Source organism: Aythya fuligula, chromosome 6, assembly GCF_009819795.1.
Source record: "Aythya fuligula isolate bAytFul2 chromosome 6, bAytFul2.pri, whole genome shotgun sequence".
NCBI lineage: Eukaryota > Metazoa > Chordata > Aves > Anseriformes > Anatidae > Aythya > Aythya fuligula.
In genome coordinates, this window is record NC_045564.1 from 12364633 (window position 1) to 12385702 (window position 21070).

The following is a 21070-nucleotide window of genomic DNA, read 5'->3' on the forward strand; positions in this document are numbered from 1 at the left end:
AGCTGTCCGGCTCCCAGGCGGACAGCGCCAAACGCACGCGTGGGCACGGCGCGTGTCGGTGCGCGGCCTGCAGCTGGCCGAGCCCCTCGCAGCGTGGCGGCCGGGGCTGGCGCTGTGCCGCCGGCAGCCGCAGCGCGCCCGGCCCCGGGGCTGCGCTGGGGCGGCGGGGCCGGGGCCCGCCGGGGGGCGCTGCCGCGGCGGGGCGGGGGCGGCGGCGGCGGCGGGGCCGGGGGCGGCCCGGGAAGCCCGGCGGGGCGGGGCGGGGCGGGGCCGGGGCGGGGCCCGCGGCGCGGCGCGGTGCGGGGGCTCCCGGCCGCCCCAGAGCGCAGGTGGCGGCGGCGGCGGCGGCGGCGCCGGTCCCGGTCCCGGTCCCGCGGGGCCCCGCTCCCGGCCCCGCTCTCGGCGCGGCGGCGGCGGCAGGGGCAGGCGCCCGGGGCATGCGGCGGCGGTAGGGAGCGCGGCGGCGATGGGCGGCCGGGCTCTGCCGGCGCCGCTGCTGCTGGGGCTGCCGCTGCTGCTGGGGCTGCCGGCGGCGGGGCGCGCCGCTTCCAAGGCGCTGGTGTGCCAGGAGATCACGGTGCCGATGTGCAAGGGCATCGGCTACAACCTCACCTACATGCCCAACCAGTTCAACCACGACACGCAGGACGAGGCCGGGCTGGAGGTGCACCAGTTCTGGCCGCTGGTGGAGATCCAGTGCTCCCCGGACCTGCGCTTCTTCCTCTGCAGCATGTACACCCCCATCTGCCTGCCTGACTACACCAAGCCGCTGCCCCCCTGCCGCTCCGTCTGTGAGCGGGCCAAGGCGGGCTGCTCGCCCATCATGCAGCAGTACGGCTTTGCCTGGCCCGAGAGGATGAGCTGCGACAGCCTGCCGGTGCTGGGGGACACCGAGGTGCTCTGCATGGGCTACAACCACACGGAGGCCACCACCTTGCCGCCTTTCTTCGGGAAGCCCACGCGCCCGGCCAAGGACGCAGCCAAAAACCTGACGCCGCTCGGTGGGCAGCACCCTGCGGGGACGGAGTGCGGGCAGACTTGCAAGTGCAAAGCGCCGCTGATCCCCATCTCCAAGGAGTCCCATCCGCTGTACAACCGCGTAAGGACCGGGCAGGTGGCCAACTGCGCCATGCCCTGCTACCAGCCCTACTTCACCCAGGACGAGAAGACCTTCGCCACCTTCTGGATTGGCCTCTGGTCCATCCTCTGCTTCCTGTCCACCTCCACCACCGTGGCCACCTTCCTCATTGACATGGAGCGTTTCAAGTACCCTGAGCGCCCCATCATCTTCCTCTCTGCGTGCTACCTCTTTGTCTCTGTGGGCTACATCGTGCGGCTGGTGGCAGGGCACGCCAACGTGGCTTGCAACCCCGAGCACCACCACATCCACTACGAGACCACGGGCCCCGCGCTCTGCACTGTGGTCTTCCTTCTCCTCTACTTCTTCGGCATGGCCAGCTCCATCTGGTGGGTCATCCTGTCCCTCACCTGGTTCCTGGCTGCCGGCATGAAGTGGGGCAACGAGGCCATCGCTAGCTACGCGCAGTACTTCCACCTGGCTGCCTGGCTCATCCCCAGCGCCAAGTCCATAGCTGTGCTGGCACTCAGCTCTGTGGATGGTGATCCAGTGGCTGGGGTTTGCTATGTGGGCAACCAGAGCCTGGAGAACCTGCGGGGCTTCGTGCTGGCACCGCTGGTGGTTTATCTGTTCACTGGCAGCCTCTTCCTGCTGGCCGGCTTCGTCTCGCTGTTCCGCATCCGCAGCGTGATCAAGCAGGGTGGCACCAAGACCGACAAGCTGGAGAAGCTGATGATCCGCATCGGCATCTTCACTGTGCTCTACACCGTGCCTGCCACCATCGTCATCGCCTGCTACATCTACGAGCAGCACAACCGGGAGGCGTGGGAGCGGGCGCAGAACTGCTCCTGCCCAGGGGACCCCCACCGCCCCAAGCCCGACTACGCTGTCTTCATGCTCAAGTACTTCATGTGCCTTGTGGTGGGCATCACCTCTGGCGTCTGGATCTGGTCTGGCAAAACGCTAGAGTCTTGGAGGCGCTTCACAGCCCGCTGCTGCAGGCCCAGGAAGCCCGCGGGTGCCGCCGCATACGGCGAGGCCAGCCCGGCGCTGGCAGGCAGGACGGTGCTGCCCAGCATGGCCTCCTACCACAAGCAGGTCCCACTGTCCCATGTGTGACCGGAGGGAGCCTCGGTGACCCCAGCCACGGAGGGTTGCAAAGACCCCGTGCCACAGAAGAGGGAGTGGTGGCACAGCCACCCCCGTGTCCCCAGCCCCGCCGCAGCGGAGCTGCCCAGGACCGAGCACGTGTGCCCGCGGGGCACGGAGCAGCCCCAGCCCCTGGCAGGGGCAGGTAGCCCTGCGGCCTCAGGGCAGGTTGTGCTGGTACCAGGGCGTGGGGCAGAGCTGGAGCAGGCAGGGCTGGCAGTGGCCCCTGTGCCCAGGCAATGACTGGCACCAGCACTGAGCCTCTTGCTGGAGCCGGGAGAGCTGGCTGGGGGGGAGAGGGGTGATCCCCGCCCTGCTGCGCCTGCATCCCCGGGCACAGCTGTGTCATGGCAGAGAGGGCTGGGGGCCCCTGGTGCGGGGCGCGGGCAGCAGAACGGGAGCAGGGCTCTGTGTCAGGAGGAGAGCACAGGCTGGGGGTTACACAGGCAGAGGTAGAACAGGGCTCAGCGAGGACCTGCCACCTGGCCTCCGGGATGGGCAGGGACAGGGCCCGGCTTGCTGCCACGCAGCCAGGGGCCAAGTGACCCCAGGGTCCCTTTCTCTGCATGGGTGCGTGCTGGCTCCACGGGCAGGGCTGGTGCTGGGGCCACACCGGCTCCGGTGCTGTGGGAAGGGTGGGCGCTGCTCCGCGCCTCTGCGTTGGGGCGAGTTTCTGGCGTCTCCCTGGCGCTGTGCAGGCTGCCTGGGCTGAGGCGGGGGCCCCAGCACCCTGCCTGCCCGCCCGGGCACGCAGCGCAGCGGCTGAGCGTGGCAGAGCCGGCCGTGCCGGGGCGGTTGCGTTTCTGAACTGGGTTGTGTGTGCATGGGGGTTTTCCGAGGCAGACAGTCGTCTGTCTTGAGAAACAGCTGGGTCCTCTAGCAGCCAGCCGATTTCAGCTCTTCTTGCTGCTTATTTGAAAGCTATGCCTCTGTCAGAGACAGCACCAGGTTCAGGAGTTACCAGTTCACTTAGGAAAGCTCAGCAGAGCACTCATACTCCTTTCCCCCCAGCTCCACAAACCTTTTTTGCTTCCCTGGGGTTTGGCAGGAGCAGGGCACTGACAGAAGCAGTGCATGGCATTAAGCCACCATGACGGCAGGGCTTCAATAAGTAGGACGCTGAGGGGCCCTGTGTCAACCTCACGGAACAGTGGTGAGGCTGGGGGAGCTCCAGAGGCAGCAGGGGATGAGAGGTGTCTGTGGCTGGCTTCAGTCCCCCCGTGAAAGCACCTGAGGGATTGGTGATTCTTTTCCTCCTGCCCTAAACAGCGGTCATGTACGTAACCTCCCAGTGATTACTCGAGTTCTTTTTGCCCTCTTTCAAGCGTGGCACTGTGACCTGGCCGCTCAAGCACAGGAGAAAAGCAGCTGGCTTTGCTCCTGTGGGACAGCGTGGGTCTGAGGTTGTTCTTGACACCCTCAGACCACCTCAGTCAAGGAGCTCTCCACCTCATTTTAAAACCAAAGCCCGGGAAGCGAGGGGCCACTCAAATGGCACATCTACTGATAGAGGCACTGCCAAGACGCTGCATGCGTGTCCCTGTGGCACTGTAGAGAGCAGCTGGTGGCACAGGGCTGGAGTACTCTGCAGAAACTTTTTAGATGCAGGTATCAGCACTCTTACGACAGAGGGCTGGCTCTCTCCAGCACGTTGCAGTACTTCAGCTTGGACAGAATTGCACCATGTTCTGTTACAAACTGTAAATAGTTGTATTATAGCCTGTTTTGTACATAGAGGAGCCGTAGTGAACTTTGATACGGGTTTGGGACAGGTGTGTTCTCAGCAGCGGGGCAGGTCAGGTGCAGAGATGCTGTGGGTAGGCTCATGTTGTAATCCCGGGCATTAAATAATTCTAACTTGATCCAATCCACGCCTCACTGGACTTGTCTCTTTCTATAGTGCCTTTTGTAGATACAGCTAAACACACACCATGCAATACAATGAACAAAAACATGTCAAAGGTTGTGTTTTGTTTTTTTTTTAAAGTGTAACTGACTATGTAAATCTTTAAAAAAAAAAAAGAAAAATTCACGGTTAGCTGCAAACTGTTGCCTGTTGAAAAATGCAAGACTAACGGCAGGTTAATATAGTCAACTTGTATTTGAACCTGGCTTCTCAGCAACAAATTGCAGGCAGGAGAGAAGGAACATTGTCTTATGCCCTATATGCTGTAGGTAATTTACATCTTGGTTTTGCGTCTTCAGTTACTGATGTTCAACTTTGTTAAAATAACTGTATTATATTTTGTGAAAAGCTGAAGAAGTTTTATTCAAAGAGAAGTATAGAGATTAGTTATTTATGAGGAAAAAAATGTGTGTTGTTTTCTTTGCTTCTGCTAGACTAATAATTACCACAAAACCTTACTGTGGGGAAGGAGGAGGAGTGTACCAGAGGGCTGTGTCGGTCTCCTATCAGCAGGGATCGTATGGGACTTGTGAGGCAATTGCGCTGGCACGGTGTGAGACTCACCTGCTAGGCGTGCTGAACCCCACGCAGCTCTGCCCTCGGCATGGGGCTGTCACACACCAGCAGTGCTGGAATGGAGGCACCCAAAAAGGCACGGTGAGTCCCAACCCGGTGGCAGCAGCCTGGCTCTGGTCTGGGCCTCAGGGCTGCTGTGCTGGCAGCAGGTGCCGGCAGCAGGTGCCCACGGCCTCACTGACAGCATTTCCCTGACGGTCCAAGGTCACACCTCAGCGGTGGCAGAGGGTTAACGATCAACTTTTATTGGTGTTCTGCAGTTTGCTCAGTATCAGTGCCTCACCCCGCACTGAGATCAGGTGCTGAAGAGTTGCCCTTTGGTTCGTGCCAGGCCAAAGGGATGACAGCTCTTAGGCAAGTAGGATGTTGCATACTGATTTAAGCATCCGTGTTGCCACCTGCTGTGTACTCTCCTGTGTTGGGAAGAGCACTCCATGAGGACAGCAAGGGGTTAAGCTGGCTGCGCTGTGACTAATCGTGCAGGACTCTGCTATCTAGTTAGGTGTGTAGGCACACACAGGTCCCACCAGATAGGATCTCTTACCTGGAAGCAGCATTCCAGCGCCCAGCGATAAAACTGACGGAGAGCCGACAGCGCAGCCTGACTCACCTGATCCTGCCGTGCTGGTGATCTGCTCCCCGCCCTGCGCTCAGGTACAGCCAGAACAGTCAGAGGCTGACTGAGCGAGGAGCTGAAGACACCCACCACCTTCCTCTGGAAATAGCACCCCATTGGCAGCAGCGTTACCACCTTCACATTCCAGGAAGCCTCCACGTCCTCAGCTCTTCAGTAAACAGAGGTTTGGCAGAGCTGCCATCCACTGCCACCTCAAGACAGTGTTTTCATTTCAAGCATGGGAAGGGCCATTGCTACAGGCAGCTGTTGGTGAGCCACCTGCAGGACTCTGCTCCTGTATGGCAGCACAGAGCCCACCCTGACAGCGCATATTCCATGCCCCATTTGGAAAACTCAGGCTACCCTTGAGGTAGTCACTGGCTTCCTTTGGAGTTGAACAGTGCAAATGCAGCAAAAGTTCACTTACTTGGTGGTATGGGGAATGACAGTACCTGACAGCACAGGGAGAATGTGTCCTCACAAATGGGGTTCTTACATCACAGGAGCAGTAGGCAACGTGGTGGTTTCTTCTAGCAATGCCTGTCCACAAAGGCAGCCTGAGACTTCTATGGCAAACAAACCCACGGTCAGCCACATGCATTCCTCAGCTATTAAACTTGGGGGGGTGGGGAGGGGATGTATTAGTACAGCAGTGCACTTATATTCACTTCTGTAGTGTCACACTGCATTTGTTGTGATTGCCTTTTTTACAGAGAATGTTATGAGAAAGCCAGGCCTAAGCATTGCTGCTGCACTATTGCTCTGCGGGAACAGCAGCTCAGGACAGGGCAGCAGCCCTCCCGGTGCTGAGCTCTGAACAGGGCGGGCTGCCCACACATGGCTGCCAGCTCCACTGCGCAAGCTCTCACCTCAATTGCTCTTGTGGCCTCTTCTGCTTGCTCAGGTTAGTCTTGATGCCTATATTCTTATCCAGAAGCAATGTTCTTGACATTTATTCCATCCCTGAAGTGCCTGTCCTCTTAACTGCCAAACCCACACTGAAGTAGTTCTCATAAAATTCCCTTAGAAACAAAATACACAGTCTCCATACACAAAGGTAGAGGCCTGCTGAATCCCAAGGGCCAAATGTAGCCCAGAAATAGTGATTTGCTCCCCATATGGACAACAAACACACAATGCTTGTATTATGTTTGATGGACCACGATGTAGCTACTGTCTAAGCAAATTATTTTCCTACCATTTGAGGAGTACTACCCTGGAACTGAACGCAGCCAGAGGTTAGCTCACCACAGATTAAATATTATTCAGCTGTTGGGTAGCAAGAAACAAGCGTTCCTGTCACAAGATACGTCATTCCTGTAGGTGAACAGAAGGAGCAGAGGTAGGTAACATTCACTTTAATCCTACTATGATTCTAATTTTTATTTTGCCTTTGTAAGAACAGAACTGCCAACATTAAGAATAGCGGAAGTTACAGGGTATCTATACCCCACCCCAGTTCAGCTCACAGCAGACCCACCTAAATAGAATTCTCTCTGAAACAGTATCACTGTTTTTCCTCTCAAGTGCGCTCTGTAAGTTTTACTTCTTATTGTTTATTTAAGAAATGCTGTAGGTTTGTTTTCCAGGCTCTCTTTCAGATAGACCAGAATGTTAAATGTTAAATGGAATTGCTGTTCTCCCTCTCTTAAGAGGTCATGTAGTAGTTGAGCTCTATTTAGTATCTGCTGAACAGATCAAAATCCTATCGACTAAGTGCTCTGGGCTAAGCTACAGAAAAACTGGAGCCAGTTAAGGCTCTAGACAAAATTAAGTTATAAGCAGCAGTCTCCTGGAAGACAGGATGCAGAAGCAGCTGTCAGCTTGAGTCGTCATTTACCTGCCAGACAGATCAGCAGGAAGAGCCTTCATCTCCTTTGGCAAAAAGGTAAAGGGCCTGCCACGAGTCTCCTGCGCACCTTGGAGCTGAATGGCTGTATCTGCAGAAACCACGTGCCAGCCCGCAGTGAAGTGAATCCAGACTGACCTCACAAAGTTGAAGGCACCTGGCAGTGCTAAGGAAAGAAAAGCTCATTAGCAATTAGGTCACAAGTCAATCCAGGAGTTGGTCACTCGTAGCTTCCAATTTAGCACTCAAGGGAGGACTTAAAAACATAAAATCACCTCCAGACAGATTCACCCTACTTAAAGGTCGTTTATGTGCAAAGAAACTGTCAGTGATTAGTTACTGGAGCAGCCTGAGCCCAGTTCCAAGTGGAAGCGATGCAGGGGAATAGCTGGGCAGCTTCATAAGGCTCCTGCCACTCCTTCAGCTGAAGCCAGCTGCCAGGGCCCTGCCCGATGCTGCAGACTGAGCACTTCACAGTTGCCAAATGACCTCTGCTGCCAGCTCCAGAGACGTTCACAAGTAACTGCAGTAAAATGAACACAGGGTGCTGGTATGGGGAAAGGGGAAGGCTCTAATGCACACCACTGATTCCCCCCCCAGCCCCCCCCGCTTTTGCCGTAACTTGAAAGAAACTGCACAGCACCAAATACTTGTGAGGGGAATGAAATCAGACAACTGTACAGAACACACATTTACCTTTAACTTTAATTAAAATAGAGTTTATTAGCTTTTCTTTTAATACAAACATGAGAAAGGAAAACCACCTGAAGATGTAGCATTATTTTCAAAATTGAATTGTGATCAATACCTGAAGTGCCAAGTTCCATGGATTTGAGAGCCAGGGGCTGGCATATTTGCATACCACAAGAGACTTTATGCATCATTTTAACAGTTGAGTGCAGCCAAACCGATTGCACTCAGACATCCCCACTCTCAAAAGCATATGGACTTGCTATTCAGTGCAAGTTTCTGGACCTTGGCTGGAAGAGGAAGTGCACAGAAACCGTGCCATTTGGAGGGAGATCTGCTCCTAGGACAAACTGCCTAGAATCTATTTGGATCCAAGAAGGGAAGATATTACAAAGACTTGTAACAGGAAGAGTCTAATAATACTTATCCTGTTTAGAGTTCAGGTTCAGAGCCTGATAGTGAGGTCCCATTCCAAAGTCTCAGAAGGAACAAAACCCAAGAGCAGTTGCACAAGATAAAATTCACTTTAGGGGGAAAAAAGTTTTAAAGAAATATTTTTGACAATTATAAATTGAACTTTTTTTTTTTTTTTTTTTTTTTAAACCTACCCTGTTAGGTAGTCCAGGATTCTCAAACTCATTACTGTCTCGTTATGAATATAAATTCCTCCCAAGAAACAAATACTCAAGGAGAGCCAGATGGATGCACAATATCAGCTTTAGGAACTCCACTGTATATAGCACAAGAGATCTGCAGTAGAACTCGAGAAGCAGTGCTGCACACATGCCATTTACCACTGGATTGCTACACTGTTTGGGATGGTGATGATGTTTCCAGACCAACTTTCTCATTCAATGCCTCAGAAAAAATATACAGATTGCGTCTCTTCCGGAGCAATAATAAGTATTAGAAAGTGAGAGAAGCACCATAATTCACAAGAAATGCAGCATGGACCCTATATATTTTAACAATACATAAAACCATCTCTCTGCCCCCAGACAAAACATTCAAAGTCTTTTGACAATCTCTACTGGAGTGAAGTTGGTGCAGAGCTGGGATTCCTTCCTGCTGTGCAGCTTCTTGGTTACGAACAGATCACCAATAATAGCAGCTTTTAGTAGCCAAACCAGGGAAAAAACCATCAACACATGTCTATGCTATTGTTTTCAGCTCCAGAGTGGCTTTATACTTTAAAGAGTCCCATTTTCTGTTTTGTTTTTGTTAACACTGCATTTTCCTGAAATACAAATGCAGTGAGACTCTGGATGACAGGGGAGAGGAGGGAAGAACATTGTAACTATAGTAATGTGGTTAGTGTTTAACTTCTAAAATTTAAAACTACTTATTATTAAAAACCTCAAGAGTTCACAGCTATAGGCCTACATAGTAAGCAAACATCTGTGGGGAAAAGATGGAGAGAAGTTTGTTTTTGCACCTCTGGATAAATTAAAAGGAGGAGAGAGTTGATTTGATAAAGGTCTTGTCTTTTGCACCAAGTATGCTCCTCAAGCTCTGGGCTCCCTTGGCTAATTTTACCCCTCCTCTCCTCCTTTTGCTGGAAGACACCATCACCGCTGGCTTGTGTGCATGGAGTGGTGGTATTCCTCCGATTGATATGGATGCTGGTTCATGGTGCTGCACCTTTCTCTCTCCTCAGGAGAGGATGGCATTAGAACGGCGGATACCAACTAAATTATCAGCACTGAAAGAACGTCTCATAGCAGCTTTTGACAAGTCTTTGTATTTATCTTCACACAGCCGGGAGATAGCCTAGGTATCATGTTCAGAAACAAAAACAAAAATACACATTAGAAAAACTGGAACATTTCAAGGAAGCTTTTACAAGTGTCATACCAACACAGCAGGCACCCTGTAGCTGTGATTTTTTTTTTTTTTAAACCAAGAATGACAGTAAATAAGAACTACTTTGGAGGGAAAACATTGAGGGGGTCCCTCCCCATGCTAACAAGAATCCTATCCATCTGGAATTAAGACATTAGAAAGGTGAGTGGTTTCCATATCTGAGTATCTTCATTCATCTGCCAGCCTCATTACCTAATGGCAAACTTGGATTCATTTCAGACTTACAAGTTTGTGCAAGTTATGTACAGAAGCGCACACAGTAGCTAGGTCTAGTGTTTAGGTTTTTAACAGCACAAAAATGCATATAGCAAAATTTTCTCATTTATGAGAGAAAAGGCTCAAGCTAAAATGGTTTCTGTACTTCCTCAAGTACCTTGGCCACTCAGTGAAAACAAAGCTGTACTAGGACCTCTAGTTTTGCCCTTACTTTCTCTACACCTTCTTCCCCAAGCTTCCCAAGATCACTCATGTGATCAGGTCAAGAAGGGAGGGCAGCCCACTGCTCAATGGCACAGCAATAACCATGGCACTAACACAGCTATTAAATACCAGCACGTGTGGACAACTTAATATTTAATGGCTTTTTCAGCCACTTACTGGCTTACCTCTTCTCTGCTATTTCAAGCAGCTTTTAGTCCAGTGCAGCTTTTCTAGTATCAAGCCAAATTATTTCAATTCTAGTAACAAAATTGTCCAGAAAATAACGTGTATCCTCCCCATAAAGTCTATTTCTGATTGAAGCTTTCAGACATGATCAATGCAAACAAGTAAGGATGCCAGTAATAAAAGGCTGAACTGAATTTCAGTTCTGAACATTTACTTCCATTAATTATTTACCATCTAGCACCAGATGAACTTTCAGAGTCCTGCAATAAGCTACAAGCCTACACCTTCCCTTTAAGGCAGAACCCATTCAGCACAGCCAAGTGTTCTGGAAGTTCAAAAGGTGAAAAGCACTCTGAGCATGAATAAACTCTTAAGTGTATTTTAAAATAATTATTTACATTTATTTCTGCCGACCTTCTGGAGGCATGCATTTGGCTCAAGAGTGGCATTCTTTGAGACACTGGCTGTATGAGCTCCCAGTGCAAGACCAGACAGACTCTCCATCCTGTTCTAATGCTAGCACATCAATCATAAGGCAACCTGTGTTGACATATTTAGCCCCAGTCACCCACATGTTGTAAATCAGTTTTCAGTCCCTGGAATACTAATTCACTGCTTCATAAGGGCTCCTATCAGCTTCTCATGTGCCTCTAACAGAAAGGTAGAATTAAAAAGAAGTTTAGCAAATGGTTTAAATATTTATCATGTTTCAGAATTAGAAATCAAAATGCCCTCTGTGTGTTAGTAGGTGTGTTATGGCAAATCACACGCCATGCTGAAAATTACTCTGGTTTTAAATACCAAGCTCCCAAATGCTAGCAAAGAAGAAACAAAACTGGCTCACAATCTGTAAATCATCCACTTATGCCATAGGCACTGAGCAGTTCAGTAAACAATTTCCTGTGGAATATGAACTGCCCTACAACCACATTTACAATTAGTGACAGTGTTAGCTTAAAGTGCAAGTAACAAGGGTGAGACAAAGCAGAAGAGCTGCATTGCTTAACTTTAAATAAAGGAATTTGTAGACATATCATACCTATCATTCCAAAGGACCAGGAGGGATCACACTTATTCCCAAAGTTCAACCACTTTGGGATGAAATAAAAAAAAAAAAAAAAAAGGCACTTGGCAGAATTATTGGGGGTGGACAATAGACAAGAATACCATAGCACACCCCTTTTTGAAAGGGGTTATGGTATCAGCGTACACAGGGCCTGCATTAATGCCTTTGTTGAAAGGTCAACAAAACAACATGCACAGTCATCAATTAAACCCGGACAGATGAAAGGTTGCACTGATCCAACAAGAAATTTTGCCTGGGAACCCAGGTAGTTTAGATATTTCCAAAGTATCGTATATATATTCACCAACAAGGAATAAAGTCTGACACTGGAAAAGGTCTTCAAAACAAGCCTTCATATGAAGGAATGCTGTGGGGACTTGCAGCAGGGCAGCCTTCTCCATTTAGCAAAAAGGGTCAGTAATCTATATTTATACTCCTCTGGACATGCTGAAGTACTCCTAAGAAGCAGCTATCCCAAAAGTTTGTCTTAACGCAACATTTCTTTGGAAATGTGAGGTTCTAAAGATTGCGAAAAGAAACATACTATTTCTGCAGCTGCCCCCCTAACAAATGGTTTATTAAACCATGAGAGCAGTAAGAGCACTCCCTCTAAATTTAAAAGCAGCTGTGCAGTGGGATGCAGTGGGAAACCTTCAGCTGGTAGTATTTAGAAAGGTCCAAGTGTGACTGTCTCTAGGTGCTTGGAATACTGACTGTGACCAGGGAAGGACAGACAATCCATTACATATGACACTAATCCTTTCAATCTTCAGTAGCCTAGCTGAACTACAGTTCCAAAAATCCATTTTATTTAGTGATCTGCTAGACTTCCATGATCTCTGTTCCCTTCCTTTCCTCAGGATACTAGTTTAGCCTAGGTATGATTTTAAAAGCGCTAACTGTAGTTATAAAGGGGTTAAATCAGCCTGTAATAGTAATACACTAATCTAAAAGCTTTTTAGTTTTTCTAACCGCCACTTAATATGATTAGCAACAGATGCTCTTACTACACATGCACACGCACACACACAATCCCCTGCTCAGCCAACCTCAGACCATTACCTCCAGTTTCTGTGCTCTCTCTTTACTAAGAGGCTCCAGCAGAAAGCTCAGGTTATTGTCATCTGCTAGGGAGCGGAGATCGAAGTAGTATTTGGCATAAACACTGGCAGGAACATTGATATTAAACTGCAGTAGCTCCAAGAAGTGTCTTTCCATCTCATTCCTAGGAGGCAGAAAACAAAGGAAAAAAAGATTGTTTCAGCTGGCAGAAAATTCTGAAGAGACCTCAGGCTAGTTTTTAAAACCAGTAACTTTGAAATAGTCATTGAGAGGCCTGCATTATTAGTTTCAAGAGACAGTTCATTCACTGGTGCTCAAAACAAGGTGCAGCTTTTGAGTCCTGGCACCTTCAGCTAAGAGAGAAAGGTAGTGCCCTGTCGTGCACTCGCTCGGCTGACCAGGAGGCTCATTCTTCGGAGTTCCATTAGTGCAGCTGTACAATTCATGCGCCATTCTCACTCTCTTGTACGGCCCCACACTATAGTGATCAGATGAAAGGAATGATGTATGCTGTTTATTAGCTCTGAAGAACTTGCAGACATTTTCACCAGGCTGATAACAGGAAGGGGGTTTATTGAAGTAGAGGCGGACTAACAAAAGGAGTAGGCAGATCACCACGGCAACAAATGGATCTATGAAGAGCTGCTGCTATTATCTCACAGAAAAAAGCCTCTTGAAGCAACATGGATTCATCTCCAATAAATAAATAAATAAGCAGCATTAGGTGGGAGAAGGAATTTTCTCCTCAATAGCATTAGGCAGGATAACAAAGTACTGTGTCAAAGGGCACTGTCCAGTTTTTACTCACTCGTCTGTTTTCACTGGGCAAAATATTTGGAGGAAAGTGGGGAAAGAGCTGTGACATAAGAAGAAAGCTGTTTCAGCTACTGTACCATGGTCAAGTATATCAGAGATGTTCTACAGAGGAAAAACTTATTTTAAATAAACAAATCAACCTGGGAGAACCGGGTGGTACCCAAACCAAGCAATTCAGTTCAACACTAAGTCACAGCGACTGTTCCTACTGGCAACAGACCTTTATCTATAGGATGTAGCAACTGTGTAAGTCAAGTGTAAATACACCAGGAGATATGTTGCACAAATTCAGTGCCAAGGCTGTTCTTGCTTTTTGGGAGCTTTTAAAATTGATGTTTTACCTGTCAGGGAAGAAATAAATGAAGGAATCATCCAGGTTGTGTCCTGTATTGGATGGTGGGTCTCAATATCAATAGCAGCTTTGTGCTTGTGTCTAGCACAGTGGACTTGAGCACCATTGAACCTAGTGCCAAAATTAATTTCCTGTTCATATGGTCATAAGCCTATAGAAATGTAAATCAGATAATGTTTTGATGATCAGCTGATCAGAGCTTGATTTACCCTGTGAATAAATGCTCTTCACTGCCCCTTTTGTACTCACTACACTAATACATTTTAATTGTATAAAAATACAATTCTTCATTGGATTAACAAGACTATTAATAGTGGTTTAAAACCTGGGAAAGCATAATGCCCATGTGTTTGCTGTGCCTTATTTACAAATATATGTAGCTGAAAGAATGAACAGCATGTGTCCCCTTAACAAGCAATCACAGCAAGATTAGCAGCTGCACAGTTAATTTTTCAGTGATTATGGATTCACTCTAATCAAAGCAAGCAAGTTTTGACAAAGGATGACTTCCAAATATCAGTTTAATTTCCTTTGATTTTTTCCCCCATTAGAAGTAAGCAAGCAAAACCAAAACATGCTCCCCTCCCCCCCCCCCCCCCCCAAAAAAAACAAAACACAAAAACAACAAAACACACAAACAAAGAACACCACAACCAAAAAGACATTTTCAGTTAAAAACAAACACACACAAACTTTGCTTTGGTCAAAGGAGAAAGGGCTTGTGGTAGGAAAAAAAGAAGATGAGCACTTTATCTATCTTGAGTGGAAGGAAACTAAGGCAAACTAATTCATCTGTTACTCACGAGGCCAGTAGCACACATTCTTTAACAAATCACAGAATCATGAATGGTTTTTGGTTGAAAGGTACCGTAAAGATCATCTGATTCCAGTCCCACTGCCACGGGCAGGGACACCTCCCACCAGACCAAGTTGCCCAAAGCCCCATCCAGCCTGCCCTTGAACACCTCCAGAGGTGGGGCATCCACAGCTTCTCTTCCCATCCTCAAACTAGGGAGGAAAAAACCACCTAAATTCTTTTTTTTTTTTTTTCCCAGCACCATCACTGCTTTGAAAATGTAAGTACTGACAATTTCAGGAGACCCAGCACTGGCAATAGAGAATAAACATCCTGCTTGTTACAGATATTTTCAGTGCTATCAATTTGATTTGTCCCAAATAGGGCTAGAAGAAGGGACATCAAAAAGAGCAAGATGTATACTCCAGCACTCCTAGCATCGCTGACCCCACTTCAGCCATCTCAGAGTTATTTGCAGCAATGCTTCAAGTATGTTCCTCAGATAGATGAGCACTCTGAGCCAGGTTGAGTGAAGATGTACATTGTATAAAATCACTAATTATGCTTTCCAGAAAGCAGGCTGGCACAGCCCTGCTTTTGGAGACAAAGAACTCTCAGGCAAGGGGTATGCATAAAACAAGATATTATGTTTGCTGTTGATATTTGCAAAACAAAATAATTTGAAACACAAAAACTGTTTCATTGAAACAAACTCTTCTATTTTTAGAATAGAAAAATTTCCCCCCTCCCCCCCCCCCCAAAAAAAGCAACCTAAAAGGAACAAATCTGGATATTCCTCCTACTAAAGGAATTTACCCTAGATAGATATTTACTTACTGTATTTTAAACATTAGCTCTATGCTGAATCCAGGGAAGAAAGCTTTGGGCAAGAACAGAGTATTTAACTTAAGTAGCCTACTAGTGCTGTGTATGAACTGCTACCACCTCAGTGTTGTCTTGTACTAGAACTGGCTTTTACTACATAAGCCTGGACACAGTCACAGCACAACAGCACGATGGAACTCAAAAAAGGACAGAGCATTTCACAAAGTTTATTAAAGCCAGAAAGTGTGATGCGAAGCTAGCTTTCTAGGATTTCTACCACCATGATAAAGAAAACGCAGGAGATTGGCTAGAAGAACTAGAAATGTTGACATCTCTAAGCTTTCAGAAAGAGCTTCGCAAGAAGGAATTTAACAGAAATCTTATGGGCCAAATCTGCTCCACATAAACACACCTCCAGCCTGTAGCCTGGGCCCACAGCCACAAGGATGAACATCCTCTGAAACTGCAGGGTTTAAAGCTGAGTGCAGCAGGAAAAGAGAACGGATTCAAAATTTTTGAAAAAATGATCCAGTATCGGAGACAAGAATATATACAAGAAACAGCTTTACATAAACAAGGAGTGGTAAGACTGAGAAATTTGTTCTCAGCAATGTAGGCAAGTTTATGAATTCACCCAAAGAGGAAGACCTGTAGCAGCAGCTAGATGCAACACACAGAGCCATAGATACCAACAGAAATGACACCTGTCTGCCACCTTAAAATACTTAAATGTTTGCTCCTACATCTAGCCAAAGCCTAAGTCACAAGTGACATCTTACCTTGCAATTTTTCAAATTTTAAAACACAATACGCAAGGAACAAGTTTAGTTCTAACAGTTTTTTTTTTTTTTTTTTTTCCCCAGAAAGACTATTGGTAAGAATAAATGTAGGGCACTTTGAAGTTACACCAATGCAAAGCAGCCAGTCCCATGGCTCACCACTGGAGGAAAAAGGTTAAAAAAAAACTAATTTTGAAGTTACTCAGCCCAGTAGTCAGAAATACTAAACTAGATTTGTCTCAAAGTAAGGATAACCCAAGTTTCCTAGGTTAAAAAAGGGAATGAGGCCTGACACCAGACATCATAGCACCAGAGACATTTTTTTCAGTAAGGCATGATCACAAAAATTACCATTCTGGAAGAACAGATTATTCAAACCTTGCAACTTACATGTCCTCAACAGTAATGTCCTTCAATATTTGGCAATAATCCACATTCCAAACAGCCTGATCATCCCAGACTTTAGAAGCCAGCAGAATAGCTCCTAAGACTATCCTCTTCCAGTTACTAGGGCAGATGTCAATCTCTGCATAGGTTAAAAGCCTTTCCAAATAAACCTATAAAAAAAAAAAAAAAAGTTTTACATGTGTAATTAAGATCTAGAGCTGAGTTGTGACTAGCATGTTTGGCTGATCAAATATGCAAATATATTTTATCCCATTACAACTAAGTGTATAAAAATAAGTATCAGTGGGTAACTACTTACACTTTAGAATCTCAGCTTTCAAGAATTAGAGGTTTGTTTCTTTATTGAAAAAAGTGAACTGGACCACCAAGGTATAAAATAAAGATACTGAAGAATCAGTTCTGAGCAGCAAGTACTGCTGTTACAGTGAAACACTGCTAGAGTTCTTTCAGTCAGTCACTGACAAGGCCTATTAGGGCCTATCTGGGATAGTAAATCACTCAACACCACGCTAACTTTTTATCATGGTTAAGGTTCAGCACTCGCAGCTTAACAGGAAGTACTAAAACTAGCACTGTGATCTATAGTCATTGGACAAAGATGCATTAATTGATATCTCTCCACAATAAGGCATTATAGTACTATTTCTGCTTCATCCTCCAAGAAACAGACTTCATTCCTTTACCTACAACAATGTCATCCTCCACTTTCATCTACATCAGTGAGATATCCAAGTTCAAAGATATGTTAAGATATGTTCCCATGCAATCTCAAATTAGCCCAAAGATATTGAAGCAATGCCTTCCTTAAAAGTTTTCTACTATTTAACACTCCTGTAATGGTCTGCGTACTAAATAACTAGCACTTTCAAATTTGAATATTACATTATATATAATATTATATATATATATAATTTGAATATAGATCGTTTTTGACATCACATTCCCTAAACCTGGTGGGTACAGGAAGCTGTTGAATAGGTCCAGTGGCAGGGTCAATACCTATTACCAGGATCTCCTTATGCTTTCTTCCCGTCCTTCGTTTGTAACCTCCAAGTGGACTAAAAGTGTTCCTATAATAACAGAGCCATCTAGTGGTAAAGTCCACTTTAAAGCCAACTATTTTTTGTTAAATATTTCAGCTGGCTAGATTGCCTGGGGTTATTTATCATCTTATTCTGTCAAATCATTTGTGTATCTTTGGAAAAGCAAAAACCTCAAACTACTCTGAGTTTCAATAGCTCTAACTATATAGCCCTTTTAATTAGCTTATTTACTTAATAAAGAGTCCTTCAAGCTGAGTCTACTTAGTTGCCACAGTCTTTTGGTGACAGTTCTTTTCTGTTCTCCTTTCAAATTGTTTGTCAGAAGCCACAATGAAGACTGAAGTCTAGTGTGCAACGAAGTGCAGAGTTTAAGAGATTTTCTAACGCAGTCATTATATAGGTTGTGTCTTTTCCTTCCCCTTTACGTACTTATAGGTATATACCTGCATGTGTGTGCATATGTGCACGTATATTCACACATACATACGTGCAGACAAACTTAAATGTGTGTGCATAAAGAAAGTGATCAGTATCATCATTTTTCTTAATCCCATCTCTGTTTTGGAAAGCAAACACCTGTAGTGAACTTACATCCTTTTACAAGTATTCTTAAGTTCCAAGTACATCCACATCACCTGGGGAAAGAGTTCAAAAAAAAAAAAAAGAAAAGAAAGGGGGCAGATAGAGAGGTGGCAATGACTGAAGGACATAATGAGAACGTTTATCTCATGGAATTCCTGCAGTATTGATCCTTAACCCCTTAGGGTGTGTTATTTGTGCACTGTTCTTAACATGAGGTCAAATCTCCTGCTCTTGCCTCCATACCTCTGAAATAAAAGATGTCTTTGCTATCCTGCTGTTTATCTTACACCATTTTATCTGCCCTTTTCAAGCTTCTTCACCGAGGTACGTATTATGAAATAAACAAATGTTTGATTGGACAAGTAATAAAGCATTACATATTTATAAACAGGAAAGGTAGTTCCTTTAAATTTAACCACTTCTGTGACTACTTAGTATACAAACGAGTTAATTGGAAAGATTTCTGTCTTCATAATTAACATGGTTTCATGAGGTACTATAACTATTTAAATTGTGGTTTGGCCCAGTTCACTCACTGACAGGACAAAAGTATTCTAAAAGCTTAAATTTCAGTAATCAGGCATCTCTTACCAATGTCACTATTGCACATTCAGCTGTCAGTTGTGCAGCACTGAAAAGTGTCCGAACAAACCGGTAGATGTGCTTGTGATCAGGGTCATGCTTGTAGTAGTCATCTGGAACTTCTTCCCGCTGAAATAAAGTCCTTTGAATTACTGAAAGTTTGTTTTATTAACTGTAAAGAACAGCCACACACAGTTATTTCTTCTCACCAAGTAGAAGCTCATACAACCATGCTCATGTCACAAAGAGCTACAACAAGATCATATACTGAAAGAAATAAATAGACTTGCAATAATGAGTATTACAATCAAAGCAAACAAAACAAAACAAAAAAAAGGAATAGATTTAGCTGATAAGGTCTGTGTTGTCAACACTTTTTTGATCTGTAAGACTAATGGGAAAGAACATGAACTAGTATCATTATTAAAAGGAGCTTACTATTGCAGATGGAACTTTTTACAGACTAAAAAAAAGTTAAAAAGAAAACCCTGAAAGTTTCTCCAAGTTAAGAAAATCACAGGTGTATACACACAAGGGAAAAACTGACTTTTCAAAAAGCAAGATTAAGTTCACAAGATCCCCTTTTCAGCTGAGGAAAAGCATAGGAACACATTTCAATAATTTCATCACAGGCAGAACTGGATGGTAGCTTACATCGTCTTCATCAGACTTGTTCTTGAGAAATTTCAGAAAGACAAAGCTAATGAACAGCTAGATTTAACTGTGACACGATACTAAGTTTATTTCTAAATACTAAATTTCTAAATTTAAATTTAAATTTCTAATTTAATAAAATTAGATTAAATTTAAATTTAATTTCTAAATTTGAATTATTTCTAATTTAAAATTAATTCTAATTAATTCTAACTCTAATTTCTATTTTTTTTTATATAAATTTCTAAATACTAAATGCTAAATTTATTTCTAAATACAGAAGAGAAGAAAAGCTTATAAATAATTAAGTTTGTGAAAACAATCCTAAAACGAGTAATGAAGAACTCCAGCCTTGCACATTTATTCTGCAAGACTGGTACCTGTATTCCAGGTTACAGGTATAGTGCAATACAGAACCAGGTGAGAACAGCACAGCTACTTTATGTTATACAGGTAGTCATAAGCAAAGAAGCAAGTATTTTCATGTGGCTTTGTAGTTCAAAATAGCCAGATAACAGTGTCAAGTAAAAGAAGAGGTAAGTTGTCTACACAACCTTCTAATAGACCACTAACCAACATTATAAATAACATGGGCAGAATCCCCCTTGCATAATTCCCTGTGTGACTGAGGCTGAGCTCAAGCTCACATGTATTAAAACTTTTTGCTTTTATAATTTGTCTACAGAACCAACAGTCAGCATAGAGGGCTTTTGTAAGGGAGCAAAGAGGTGGGAAGACATGCTATCCCTATAACTGAGCATTACTCTGAAAAACGAACCAGCATGCAGCAACAGATCCTGGCACTACCATTGGGGCTTACTATTCACAAAAACATACTGTTGACCACAGACAAGTTCTCATGGACAGAAGAGAACCACAAGTGCTCGGCACATATACTTTCCCCTTTTGCCTCTGAGAGGATCCAAAGCGGTGCAATAAATTGTCTGCTCTCTCTCCCTTCACCAGCAAGGAGAAACAGGCAACAAGTAGACAAGATCTCATAAGTCAGTGCTTAAGATTCTTTTTCCTACATCCAGCCAAACTTACAAGCCAATTCAAAGGGTTTGCATTATTAAAAAAAAAAAAAAAAAAAAAAAAAAAAAAAAAAAAAAGGATCTCACAATAACACTAGTTTTCTCCAATGGGAATGTACTTGCAAGTATAGCCTTTAATTTACTGATACAGAAGTATCTAGGCCCAGCTACACTCACAGTTCAGTAACTTGCATCTGTGTTCTTCCACATTACTTCTCTGGTGGGGATGTTAAGGTCCTCACAAATGAAGGATGCAACATGCTAAATAAACAAGGAAATACTAGAAGCATGTAGACCCAAAGAACAAAGCTGTTCCTGAGCAACACCAGGTTCCCAAAAATAAAGATTTCTGAGGTGGAAGCACAACATTCTATTAGTGATCTTGTACCTAAAAACTTGTGATAAAGAGACAAGTGAAGAAGATACTAGAATTGACTGAAACACAAAAGCATCATGCAGAATAGCAAATGGAGCCCTCCAGAACCTGTCAGTATGTGCAGTACAAAACCACATGGAAACATGTTTTTGCTGACTGGAACTGAGGAGGAAAAGTCTAGGACCAGTATTAGTGATTGAGCCCTGTGATGCTGGTAACTTGCAGTTTGTTACTTTTGTAATGAAGGACAAGAGAGCCTGGATAGTTATCTGGATTTGGACTTCCTTGTAACTGAATCTTTATAGAGGACAAGTTGTGCAAAAATTTCTTCCAATTAATCTTTAAAGGAACCGTAGATACTA

The 21070-nt window shown here is 45.3% G+C and overlaps 2 protein-coding genes across 6 annotated transcripts in view; one reads left to right on the forward strand and one right to left on the reverse strand.

The window, feature by feature from the left end:
- Nucleotides 1-466: 466 nt before the first annotated feature.
- On the forward strand, nt 467-2197 carry FZD5 (frizzled class receptor 5). Its single transcript, XM_032190342.1, has one exon. It carries the CDS (start codon nt 467-469, stop codon nt 2195-2197), a length of 1731 nt encoding a protein of 576 aa, XP_032046233.1.
- A 6244-nt stretch (nt 2198-8441) lies between these two features.
- The window catches only part of CCNYL1 (cyclin Y like 1), a 41801-nt gene continuing 29172 nt past the window's right edge, over nt 8442-21070 (reverse strand). For all 5 annotated transcript variants that reach the window (XM_032190092.1, XM_032190094.1, XM_032190093.1 and 2 more), the window contains 4 exons: nt 18654-18773; nt 16420-16586; nt 12462-12624; nt 8442-9634 (listed from right to left, as the gene is read on the reverse strand). In XM_032190092.1, coding sequence (XP_032045983.1) covers nt 9518-9634; nt 12462-12624; nt 16420-16586; nt 18654-18773 — 567 coding nt within the window. In that variant the 3' untranslated portion in view covers nt 8442-9517. The remainder of the gene's footprint in view (nt 9635-12461; nt 12625-16419; nt 16587-18653; nt 18774-21070) is intronic.

Coding starts and splice junctions, on each gene's coding strand:
- FZD5 (XM_032190342.1), top strand. CDS start 467: ATGGGCGGCCGGGCTCTGCCGGCGCCGCTGCTGCTGGGGCTGCCGCTG.